Source organism: Oryctolagus cuniculus, chromosome 2 (assembly GCF_964237555.1).
Source record: "Oryctolagus cuniculus chromosome 2, mOryCun1.1, whole genome shotgun sequence".
NCBI lineage: Eukaryota > Metazoa > Chordata > Mammalia > Lagomorpha > Leporidae > Oryctolagus > Oryctolagus cuniculus.
The window spans coordinates 170,236,676-170,249,974 of record NC_091433.1 but is presented as its reverse complement, the minus strand read 5'-3'; the positions used below and the strand labels follow the sequence as shown (position 1 = coordinate 170,249,974).

Sequence of the window (13,299 nt, the reverse complement as noted above, 5' to 3'; positions counted from 1 at the left end):
CGCCAAATGCCTGCAACATCCCTGGGACAGGAGGTGGAGCCAGGAGCCAGGAACTCAGTCCACGTCTCTCACACGGTTGCCCGGAACCCAATTACTTGAGACATCACGTTCTATCTCCCAGGGTCCATCCATATTAGCGGGAAGCTGGAGTCAAGAGGGGAGCCTACTATTATTGATCCCAGGCACTCTGATTTGAGATGCAGGCATCTTAACTGCTAGGCTGAACACCTGCCTCTGTTTCTCTGGTTACAGCACAGTATACCTGAAGACATTGCTTGACTACTTCATATCCATAGGATTCAGCTTCTCATGAGAATGTTGTCATTAGGATGACTGCTTTTGGGAAAATGCCAATTCTTTATCTTTTCATTGCTCTTTCAAATTTTACTTATCTTCATCAGTGGCTGAACTAACACTGGGAAAAATTTTTCTTCAAAAGCAGCTATCTCTAGCAGCTTTGAATTTTTAATCTAAATAAGAAACTTTAAAAATAGATAAAGCCTCAACTCTCCTTAAAGAGAGTTCGTAAAGAGCCTCAGTCTTCTTTCCAAACTTAAAAAGAAGCTTTGTGTTTTGAAGTTTGTAACTGCAGTGTTGGTTTATAATTTTTGGCTCTTTTTTTTTTTTTTTTTTTTTTTTTTTTTGACAGGCAGAGTGGACAGTGAGAGAGAGACAGAGAGAAAGGTCTTCCTTTGCCGTTGGTTCACCCTTCAATGGCCGCCGCGGCTGGCGCACCGCGCTGATCCGGTGGCAGGAGCCAGGAGCCAGGTGCTTTTCCTGGTCTCCCATGGGGTGCAGGGCCCAAGCACTTGGGCCATCCTCCACTGCACTCCCTGGCCACAGCAGAGAGCTGGCCTGGAAGAGGGGCAACCGGGACAGAATCCGGCGCCCCAACCGGGACTAGAACCCGGTGTGTTGGCGCCGCTAGGCGGAGGATTAGCCTAGTGAGCCGTGGCGCCGGCTCTTGGCTCTTTTCTTGTCTGCCTTTGGGCAATGTTTTCTCATTATTCTTTCCACTTAAGGAAAGTTAAATTCAACAGTTATTACTTTATATATTAAAAATTAGGTAAAATAATTTAGCAGTTACTTCTCTTAAACTCCACTTCCTGGTGATAAACTTTGTTTCTGTTTGCTTGGAGGTATTATTAATTCACCTTCCTTTCTGAGTGTTGGCTTAAAGATTGTAGGCAGCACCATGAAAATGTTATTGTTTCTTTGTTTTCCATTGTTGGTGTTGAGAAATCAGTTGTAGATTCAGTTCTTTTTTGTGAGTAGTCTACCGTTTTCATTTTACTGTTTTTTTTTTTTTTTAATTTGAGAGGTAGAATTGCAAACAGAGAAAGGGAGAGAGAAAGAGAGAGAGAGAGAGAGAGAGCGCGCGCACGCGTTCTCTTTGCTGGTTCACTCTCCAAATGGCTGCAACACCTGGAGCTGGGCCAATCTGAAGCCAGGAGCTTCTTCTGGGTCTCCCATGAGGCCCAAGATTTTGGGTCATCTTCCACTGCTTTCCCAAGCCATAGCAGAATGCTGAATCAGAAGAGCAGGGGCCGGCGCTGTGGCGTAGCAGGTAAAGCTGCTGCCTGCAGTGCTGGCATCCCATGTAGGTGCCGGTTCAAGTCCTGGCTGCTCCACTTCCAATCCAGCTCTCTGCTGTGGCCTGGCAAAGCAGTGGAAGATGGTCTTAGTGCTTGGGGCCCCTGCACCCACATGGGAGACCTGGAAGAAGCTCCTAGATTTTGGCTTTCGATCAACACAGCTCCATTGGTTGCAGCCATCTGGGGAGTGAACCAGTAGGTGGAAGACCTTTCTCTCTCTCTCTTTCTCTCTGTCTTCCTCTGCCTCTCTGTAACTCTGCTTTTCAAATAAATAAATGAATCTTAAAAAAAAAAAAAAAGGGCCGGCACCGTGGCTCAATAGGCTGATCTTCCACCTAGTGGCACCGGCACACCGGGTTCTAGTCCCGGTCGGGGTGCCGGATTCTTTCCCGGTTGCCCCTCTTCCAGGCCAGCTCTCTGCTGTGGCCCGGGAAGGCAGTGGAGGATGACCCAAGTGCTAGGGCCCTGCACCCCTGGGAGACCAGGAGAAGCACCTGGCTCCTGCCTTCGGATCAGCGCAGTGCGTCGGCTGCAGCGCGCCGGCCATGGCGGCCATTGGAGGGTGAACCAATGGCAAAAGGAAGACCTTTCTCTCTGTCTCTCTCTCTCACTGTCCACTCTGCCTGTCAAAAAAAAAAAAAAAATAATCATAATAAAATTAAATTTTAAAAAAGAAGAGGAGCAGCTATTTGTATTTGGTGCTCTTTGGTTTGACTTTGTTGAAACTCATGACTTTCATTTATCTTGCCAGGCATTTAGTGGGCTTTCTGATTCTGAGATTTACTGTCTTGCCACATTTCTGGAAAATTCTTTTTTTAAAAAAGATTTATTTATTTATTTATTTGAAAGAGTTACACAGAGAGGAGAGGGAGAGAGAGAGATAGAGAGGGGTCTTCCATCCTCTGGTTCACTCCCCAGTTGTTTGCAACGGCCGGAGCTGTGCTGATCTGAAGCCAGGAGCTTTTTTTCTGGGTCTCCCACATGTGTACAGGGGCCCAAGGACTTACGCCATTATCTATTGCTTTCCCAGACCACAACAGAGAGCAGGATGGGAAGTAGAGCCGGGACTAGAACCGGTGTCCATATGGTATGCCGGTGCTTCAGGCCATGGTGTAAACTCGCTGCACCACAGTGCCTGCCCCACTGGAAAATTCTTAGCCATTATCTCTTCATCGTTTTCTCCTACATCTTCAGACACATAACGGCATCTTCAACATTCTTTAATTTTTTTCTTTTCTTTTTTTTTTTTTAAATTTTTTTTCTCTCCTCTCTCTCTCGACTTATTTATTTATTTGAAAGGCAGAGTTGCAGAGACAGAGAGAGAGAGAGAGAGAGAGAGAGATCTTCCATCTGCTGGTTCACTCGTCAAATGGCCACAATGGCCAGGGTTGGTTCAATCTGATTCCAGGAACCAAGAGCTTCATTTGGGCCTCCCATGTGGGTGCAGGGGCCCAAGCACTTGTGTCATCCTCTGCTACTTTCCCACGTGCATTAGCAGGAGCTGGATTGAAAGTGGAATGAAGACTTGAACTGGTGCCCATGTGGGATGCTGGCATCGCTGGCAGTGGCTTTATTCACTATACCACAATACTGGCATCATTTTTTAATTTTCCATCTATTTGATTCTTTGTGTTGTATCATGCATAACTTTCTTTGCATCTGTGTTCTACTTCTCTGGTCTGTCCATTTAGTTTTAAATTTTAATTCAAGAAAAAAATTATGGATTGTTTTGAGATTGCTTTTCCAGTTTGCCTGGTTGGTTTCTATAGTTTCTGATTCCTTGTTCATATTTTCTGACTTTTTCTTTCTTGAACCTATTGATTATTTAATAGACCATATCTAGTAATTTTGAAGAGGATTTGTTTTTGTTCCTGGTTCCTCCTTGACTGACTTCAATTCTTAGCCTGAAAAAATTGGACTACATAGATAGCCTGGATTTGGTGTTCAGATTTGTGTGAAGGTTGGCTTGTGGTTAAGAATTCTTGGATGCCAGCGCTGTGGCTCACTAGGCTAATCCTCCGCCTGCGGCGCCGACACACCGGGTTCTAGTCCCGGTTGGAGTGCTGGATTCTGTCCCGATTGCCCCTCTTCCAGGCCAGCTCTCTGCTGTGGCCAGGGAGTGCAGTGGAGGATGGCCCAAGTGCTTGGGTCCTGCACCCCATGGGAGACCAGGAGAAGCACCTGGCTCCTGGCTTCGGATCAGCGCGGTGCGCCGGGCACAGCGGCCATTGGAGGGTGAACCAACGGTAAAAGGAAGACCTTTCTCTCTGTCTCTCTCTCTCACTAACTCTGCCTGTTTAAAAAAAAAAAAAAAAGAATTCTTGGAGTGCATTTTTTTCCCTTCACCTACTGTCACTTTGCTTGCTTTTTTCTTCCACAGTAAGTGGTAGACTTACCTGTATTTTAACCTTACATTGACGATAGAATTCTGTGTATCCCAGCTTTAGATGTAAATCTCTTGCAGGACTGCCTGCTTTGGGTGAGTCTAGGCCTCATCTTTTATCTTTGGTGTTCCTTGAGCCATATAATTTTCTGACCCCTAGGGTTTGGTAGATAACCTCAGGGAAGGCTATGATTTCAGTATTTGTGGTACTTCTTCAGGCTGTAGTTTTCATTTATTATTTGTTGCTTGAGGATTTCTTTATTGTGTTGCCAGAATAGCAGTTTACATATAAATATATTAAAGTTTTTAAGTATTTTTATTGAGGAGGATAGCTGACCATGCTGCTGGAACCTCAAGATTAAGCTAATTCTTAAAGAAAAAATTCGGTGTCTATCCCCCTACTTTATTCCCTCTGAATACCTAAGTTGAGCAGAGACAGCACAGAGTAGAAGATCAAAGCCAAGATGATATGCATGTGTACATAATAGGTGGACTTTGCCTTTTAATGGAGGTAACTAGTCAATAAGCTGCTTGAGTTCAGTTTTTTAACGAATTAAATTAAAGTCATATCAGTTCAAAGACATGGTGAGAAATTAAAAACACAACTTGTGAAATACTGGGTTCTGGGCAGAGTAGACATTAAATTTAACTTCTCTTTCAGTTTTAATGATGAGGGAATTATCATCATTCTTCATACAGTGGAAGTGCATTTTCCATTCATTTATTATGCAGTCATTTTTGTGGACTGCTTTGTGAAATGCTCACCAACCCATTCCTGGAAATATTTGGGAGGAATGGTTCATCAGGGGATTCTTTTTGAAAGGATTAGTTGAATGAGATGACATGTTTGACACCCTCACAATTTCGGTGTGTGTCAAGCAACCACTTTAGAATTAGTTTTCGACAGTCATTTTATTCCAGATGTTGCTTCTAGGTTATTATCCTCATGTGTCAGGTATTTGAGAAATAAATTTGAATCCTATTATCAAACCAATATTCATTCAGTTGTTATTTGATACTTATATTAGCTTAGATAAATATGGTTGTATATCTGTTCCCTCCTCCTTTTTAAAAAAGATTTATTTATTTCATTTGAAAGAGTTACAGAAAGAAGAGAAGAGAGAAAGATCTTCCATTTGCTGGTTCACTCTCCAGATGACCACAATGGACAGGGGTGGGCCAGGCAGGTGTCATGGTCCTCAGCACATGGGCCATCTTCCATTGCTTTTCCCAGACCATAAGCAGGTAGCTGGATCAGAAGTGGAGCAGCTGGCACTTGAACTGGTGCCAATATGGGATGTTGGCATTGCAGGCAGCAGCTTTACCCACTACGCCCCTCCATTTTATTAAGGGAGAAGTTTTGCATTCTCCATGACAGAAGCTGTGAGCTGGTCTCCTCTTCATCACATTTCAATCATTGTTTAACTCCTGCAGATCCATTTAGTACATTGTGTCAATACCTTCTGTTAACATTTTTTAATAACACAATTAAGACAAGTACTCTGAGAAAGAGCAGGGTTATGAATTAGATCGCCTAGGATTGTGTGGAATAAAGGAGGTAATTTGTATATGTATTTAGCTTCATTTTTGGAGCCAAGAGAATGATAGCTATTAACTGTTACTGTATTTATATTTCTTACTTTCTGCATTTAAAATTTTTTAAAAGTGGAAATGTAATATTGACTTTACATGTTATCAACTTAACAATTTACTGATTAATACATTTTTTCTCATCATAGTTTTTAATATCTTTTGTCTTGCAGTGATGAAACTAGAGAATCTGTTTGCAGGTGATTCGGGTCGATATTTGGCTATTCAATTCTATCTGGAAAGTGCATATATATATTTATATTATTATGAATATAAGAAAGCAAAAGATCACTTCAATATTGCTAGAGACCTTGGCAACTTACAAATTAATTTGACAGGTAAGACATGAACTTTTGTGCATACTGATTTTTTTAAGATAAAACTAATAAATATACTGGTAGTTTGTATTTTATGCTGAAATTTGATTTGCTATATCCTATTCTTTCTAAAACTAGATTTTGAAGATTTTATTTAAAAATTCATAGTTTAAGAATAAATTTGAAATTAGTCATTTTCTTTATTCCCTGAGATTCCCATTTATTGTCTAGGTGAGGCACATCTGTGGAATGCATCCAGGCATTCCACAGACTTTTGACCATTTGGTTCTGTGTGTGGGCCTCTGAAGGTCTCTTCTGATTTCCAGCTTTAGTTTGGACTCTGCATTGTCCTTTTTGTAAATACTCCCCTATTGCTTCCATCCTGCTTTTTTGGTATTACTTAAGAGGAGAATTTAAAAAAAATTTGACTTTATTTAAAAAGCAAAGAGGCAGAGAGAAAAAGAAAAAGAGGGAGAGAGTTGCAGGAGGGCTTCCATTTGCTAGTTCACTTCCATAATGGCTACAACAGCTGGACCTGAGCTGGGCTGAAGATAGGAGACAGGAACTCCATCCAGATCTGCTATGTGCACTGCAGGGGCCCAGTTACTAGAGCCGTTATTGTTGCCTCCCAGGATGCCCGTTAACTGGAAGTTAGAGTAGATATGGCATGTGAGGATCCTAACCAGGATTTCCTCAAGAGCAGAGTTTTAGACTATTTTGTTTACTTGATGTTTCTTCTTTCTTTTTTAAAGATTTATTTTATTTATTTGAAGGGGTTACAGAGAGGAGGGAGAGAGAGAGAGAGAGAGAGAGCAAGAGCAAGAGCAAGAGAGAGTAAAAGAGACAGGTCTTCTATATGCTGGTTCACTCCCCAGATGGCTACAGTGGCCGGAGCTGAGCCATTTGGAGCCAGGAGCTTCTTCTGGGTCTCCCATGTGGGTACAGAGGCCCAAGGACTTGAGTCATCCTCCACTGCTTTCCTAGGTATGCTAACAGGGAGCTGGATCTGAGGCAGAGCAACTAAGGCTCAAACTGGAACCCATAACCCGCTGTGCCAGAGTGCCAGCCCCTACTTGATGTTTCTTTGTTGCCTTATAATATAGTTAGATAGTGTACACTCAAATATTTACTGAGTGAACAAATGAGTTACAGAACTTCTCCTGAGTTCTCTATGTTTCTTTTGAATACAAATAAAAAACATTGTTTTCTTTTTTATATTGCTCACCCTAATGTCTCACACTGTAGCTGGCATTCAATATTGTATAAATTAATGCTAGTCAGACATCATCAATTAGTCACAGCATTTAAAACTGTTGAAGCTGGACTGAGCATTCCAAGATATGACTGTCTGTCTGTTTTTGTTGAAATGGTTGACCCTGTTTGTCCTCCCTGTGCTACGTCTAGATTCTCTCTGAGGCCTATTATTAACTCCCAATTTCTGTGCTTTCTCTTGAACTAGTGCTAGCAGTAAAATTCTTTACATGTATTATGAGTTAAATATGACTTTTTGGCCTGGCTGGGGTCTTAGCCACCTTTTATTATATTGTTTGTGTGAGAAAAATTATTTAATATCTAGCTTTAAGTTTTGGATTAATGCCATGTATACGTTGGAGTCTTGTCTGTATTTGAAAATATACTTACATATAATATAACTTGTGAGGTTAATTTCAAGGATTGTGCTTTTAATTATTTTGGTCCTGGGAGACTTTTTTAATACTATGTTAAAATTAATAGTACAGTTCTCTGCATATTCATCTTTGCTGGTATATTTACCATGTAATCTTTCATATATTCTGTTTTTCCAACTTAGGGGTGAAGAACTTAAAAATGTGAATTTGGGACTTACAAATATAAATGAGAATCAGGTTATTATTTTTACCACTCAGCTGCAGGCTCACTGTTAAACAGGAAGCTGTGTTAAATTCTTTCAGTGGCTGTCTTTCGTGTAACATGTTCAGAATGCTGCTGGCTGACTTGGACCTGAATTTATCACAGATTAACATCCAGACTTGTTAGCCTGGTGTTTCCACAGAATTAATGTTGGAGCTTTTGTTTCTCTTAAAGTGGTTTTGATACAGTTATTTCAGAGACTTACTGAAAAAAAATTGTGGTGTTGGAGGAAGACAGTGTACTATACTGTGTGATCTGGAACCTGAAGATCCTAACTTTTAGTCTGGCTGTGTTACTGACAAGCCCAGACATTTTTTTTTTTTTTTTTAAGATTTATTTATTTGAAAGGCAGTTACAGAGAGGCAGAGGCAGAAAGAGAGGTCTTCCATCTGCTTGTTCATTCCCCAAATGGTCACAATGGCCAGAGCTGTGCCAATCCAGGAGCCAGGAGCGTCCTCTGGGTCTCCCAAACAGGTGCAGGGTCCCAAGGACTTGGACCATCTTCTACTGCTTTCCCTGGCCATAGCAGAGAGCTGGATCAGAAGTAGAGCAGCCAGGACTTGAACTGGCGCCCATACGGGGTGCCAGCATTACATGTAGCGGCTTTACCCACTATGCCACAGTGCCGGCCCATAGCCCAGGCATCTTGAACAAGTGACTGTACCTCAGAAACTTTGTTTTTTAATCTTCTATATAAAGATAAGGATGATTTTTCTACCTAAAAAGTTTAGTGAGTTAGTCTTTTGACAAGGGAAGTAGTTGATATAAAAAAGAGTGTGTGGAATCTGGTGGTAGAAATCTTGGATTTGAGTCCTGGCTGTATAGTTTGTTGCCTATATAACTTTGTCATTTTAACATCAGTGGGCTTCAGGTTTCTTTTATGTGAAATGGACGAAACACCTTATAAATTCTAAAACTCTGTGAAATTATTACTCTTCCTGTAGATCTAATTAACAAATGTATCAATATAATTTTATTTTATTTTTTCAGGTGCTTTAGGGAAAAGGACACGATTCCAGGAAAATTATGTGGCCCAACTCATTCTGGATGTAAAAAGGGAAGGGGATGTTCTTTCGCACCATGAATTCAGTCCAGCTCCTACTCCTCAGGAACACTTAGCCAAGGTAGGTTGGAGTGTAAGTTTTTCAATTCAGTTAACATCCAAGGCTACCATTTTCAATAAGTGAATACCAAAGAAACATGGAATAGGATGGGGAGAGACTTTAATTTATCCTTTCTTGAGCATTTTCAAGGTGACTGGGACAGGGATACCCTGTGTTTAGGCTTTGTTGTTTTTTTACTCATAAGTAGAGGTAAATGCTGTTTTGTTTGTACAATGCAATAAATATTAATTAATAATGCAGTTATTTATTACCCCTTGAAAAAATACCAAGAGTAGACCAAGATACTGATTTTTTAAAAATGATTTATTTTATTTACTTGAAGGACAGAGTTTTAGAGAAGAGACAGAGACAAAGAGAGAGAAAGAGAGGGAGAAATCTCCTATCTGCTGGGTTACTCTCCAGATGGCCACAACAGCTGAGGCTGGACCAGGCCGAAGCCAGGAGTCTGGAAATACATCCACGTCTCCCATGTGAGTGGTGGGCCCAGGGACCTGCACCATGTTCTGCTGCTTTCCCAAGAGCATTTACTGGGAGCTGGATGGAAAGTGGAGCAGCTGGATGTGAGCCAGCGCCCCAATGGCATGCCAGCATTGCCGGTGGCGTTTTATACTGGAGTGCCACAGCGCTAGCCACAAGAGACAACTTTCTCTAGCTGCTACCATGGTTGTCTCCTTACTTTAGCCTTCTGTAGATATTTTGAACATTTAGACTTGGAATTTCTTGAGCTTCTTAAAAAAGATGATCAGAATTCCTTTCAATTAGTTCTGTGCTGCCTCAGTGCAATTTTTTTTCCTTTTGACGTTTGTAATAAATTCTCTTCTTGTAGCTTAAATTTGACTCTTGATCAGTTTACCTGCTTATAAGTCTCATTACTCACTTCAGTGGATGCCGTTAGCATTGATATTTTCTTATCTCAGATTCCCCTAGCCCACACTTTTGGTTTTCATTTTGGTGATCCTAATGTACTTAAAGTCTGTATTTTGCTTTGATTCTTTCCAGAGGCTGCAAGCAGATTTACCTGGGGCACACTGAACACTAGAATCTTACTGTGTTCTGAGAGTGACGTTGAGGGAGGAAGCCAGGGGTGGCTATGAGGAGTGGCGACAGTCAGCAGTCCCAGGAGATGAATGTCCATCTCCTGGGCTTGCTCCCAGTGTTCTGTTGTGTGTTTTTATGACAACTTCAGTGAGGAGCAGCTGTTGATTCTCAGAGAAGCGTGGAGGATGGCAGGGAAAGCTGTAGTAACTCAGGGATAGGGATCACAGGCTGCTGACTCTGCCATCTCGAGGCGGGAACTGGGTGAGCACCCCACAGCAGTCCCTGAGGGCCGGGGAGCTGGGCTTCTCCCTGCTTCTGTCCTTTATTTTCTCCCTACATGACTAGATACTGAACTCTACTCCTTAGGTTTCTTTCTCTCTCTCTCTCTCTCTCTCTCTCTTTTTTTTTTTGAAAGATTTATTTATTTATTTGAAGGGAGGAATTTCAGAGAGAGAGAAGAAACAGAGAGAGAGGTCATCTATCTGCTCATTCACTCCCCAGAGCCAGAAATTAGAGCTTCCTCTGGGTCTCCCATGTGGGTGCAGGGGCCCAAGCACATAGGCCATCTTCTACTGCTTTCTCAGGCCACAGCAGAGAGCTGGATTGGAAGGGGAGCAGCCCCATCTTGAACCGGTTCCCATGTTGGATGCCGGCACTGCAGATGGCAGCTTTACCTGCTATGCCATAGCACCGGACCCTCCTTAGTTTTTTTTGATGTCAATCTATCTCTTCTCTAAGCCTTGGGTAACTGTCATAAGCCTGAGTTTTGGGCCATAACACAGCATCTGTGGGAAGACATTAATTTTGGAATTCAAGCATTTTATTCGGTAATGCATTGTTGTTTTTTTAAAATATTTATTTATTTATTTGTTTATTTGAAAGGCACAGTAACATGGAGATCTGGGTCAAGCCAAAGACAGGCACAAAGAACTCCATCCAGGTTTCCCACTTGAATGACAGGGGCTCAAGCACTTGGGCCCTCAACTGCTGCTTTCTCAGGCACGTTAGCGGAGAGCTTGATCAGAAGTGGAACAGTGGGAACTCAAACTGGCACTCTGTTAGGGGATGCTGGCATTATAAGCTGTGCTTACAATGTTGTTTTTTTTTTTTTTTTTTTTTTTGTTCTTCAAAGATTTTATTTATTTGAAAGGTAGTGTTACAGACAGAAAGATAGAAAGGTTTTCCATCTGCTGATTCACTTCCCAAATGGCCACAGTGGCTGGTACTAGGCTGATCCGAAGCCAGAAGCCAAGAGCTTCTTCCACATTTCACATGTGGGTGCAGGGGCCCATGCACTTGGGCCATCTGCTATTGTTTTCCCAGGCCAGCAGCAGAGAGCTGAATTTGAAGAGGAGCAGCTGGGACATGAATTGGTGCCCATGTGGGATGCTGGTGCTGCAGGCAGAGTCTTAGCCTACTGCATCACAGTGCTGGCCCCCAGCCCTTTTTTTTTTTTTTTTCCAAATGTGATGTTCTCTGTTGTGGATTCTGTGGATTCGTTCTGAGAGGAGGAGGGTAGTGGGGGCAAGAGGCACGGAGTCACCACACAGACCCTGGGAGCCGGGTAAAAGCAGGCCAGAGGCGCGCATCCTGCAGACTCATTTATTTCAGTTGGTACAGCAGCTTAAATAGCCAAGGCAGCCAATCTGGTCAAGGGGTGGTCTGTGCCCTAACCAATCACAGCCTGTTGCCAGGCAGTTTCCAAAGCCATCCAATCACCGCCTGTTGCTAGTCAGGCTCCGTTGCCTTGTGGTTTCTGAAGCCATGCAATCACAGCCTGTTGCCAGGAAGGCTCTGTTGTCATGTGGTTTCCAAAACCATCCAGTCATAGCCTGTTGTCAGTCAGGCTCTGTTATCAGTGGCCATCTTCGCATGGCCTTCTCATTCCACCACATTTCCCCCTTTTCGTTTATTTTTGAGGAATGAGAGGCATGATTCTTGGCCATACCATTGTTGACCCCGTTCTGTCTTAGGTTGTCCCACAGGGGATCTTACCCGTTGTTGACTAACCAGTGCTCAAAGCGGGAGACCACAGGAATGCTTGCTCAGATGGGGTAGGAATGAGGAACAGTGGTAATCAGGAATGGCGTGACCGCACGCAGGCTGTTGGCTGTTCGAATGACTGACCAGAGTTAAGTTGGGTATAAAGCAGTAGCGGATGTGGCTATGGGCAGTTCCTCAGGGTAGGATGACAGGGCAGGTGCATCTGCTAACAAGGCGGACTCTGTCTTGTTCAGCTGGTTCTGGTTGGCTGTCCCTTGCAGGCTTGATGTTTCTGGCTGGTACCCAAATGGGCTGTCCAGCATTCTCTGGAAAGACACAAGCATATCCTCGGCCCTTGGTTGGCAGAAGCCTTTTTAAAGGCATTGGAATCCAGGGCCTGAATTTTGCATCCACTTTGAGATTAATGACAAACATATGGGTGGGATGGGGTCTAGCAACTGCCCTGAGAGCCTGGGGTGCCTGGGGACTGCCACAAATGTGGGGATCCTCACTGGGTGCGGATGGGATGACTTCACATGGGTTATCTCCTTGAGGTTGTCTAAGTTCATCCCATGGGTATTTGGGAGGTGGCTGACTAGGCATTGCTGCGTTGTCTGCTGTCATGTCATTTTCATTGTTGGAGCTCTCTCTCCCAAAGTCATCAACTGTTACTTGTGAGGCAGCGGCCTAGAGTGACAGGCTCCAAATGAAATTGTGTCCTTTGATGATAAATGGGATATGATGATTATTATGGAGAATGCATAAAGATGCTATACAATTTCATATAGAATTTATTTATACCTATTTGAAATAGAATAATTTCAGATAATCCTCTTTCTCAGTTATACTTAAGATACAGGTTTTGTGATATAAGTATGGATTAGATAGAACCATAGCTTTACTGTCACAAGTGGATGATAGAATTACTTGTTTGATCAGTTATATATTTCCTTATGATGCTATTAAATTATGGAATGCATCAGGAAAAAAAAGAGTGTCACTCTATCAATTATAGAAATTACAAAATATATCTTGATTAGAAATGTAACAATGTGAACACAGATATCTTAACAATTGGGGAAGGAGGATAATTTTGTTGTCAGTGAAGAATGCAATTTTTCCCCTATGGGTCTTCCTAGATTAATGACTTGTTATTAATGGGAGACTACATAGACAAAAGCTATTTGATATCAGGGTTCAATAAGCCAACAATAATTAGCAACCCTATTGTGCACATGAAAGAACTGGTTCCTGCTTTTTATCATTCAGTTGTTGGAGTGGGGAGAGGGAAAATAAAAGTGTTTATTTGGGACTGGCGTTATGCTGTGCTGGTATTACCACCACCTGTGATGTATCCCATATGGGCATTGGTTTGTGTC

General features: G+C 42.4%; 1 protein-coding gene across 2 annotated transcripts in view; it reads left to right on the top strand.

Annotated features, from left to right (window-relative positions):
• Positions 1–13,299, top strand: part of TTC27 (tetratricopeptide repeat domain 27) — a 214,639-nt gene that overhangs the window by 30,341 nt on the left and 170,999 nt on the right. For both annotated transcript variants that reach the window (XM_051843020.2, XM_002709924.5), the window contains exons 6-7: positions 5,742–5,906; positions 8,766–8,899. In XM_051843020.2, the coding sequence (XP_051698980.2) occupies positions 5,742–5,906; positions 8,766–8,899 (299 nt within the window). The remainder of the gene's footprint in view (positions 1–5,741; positions 5,907–8,765; positions 8,900–13,299) is intronic.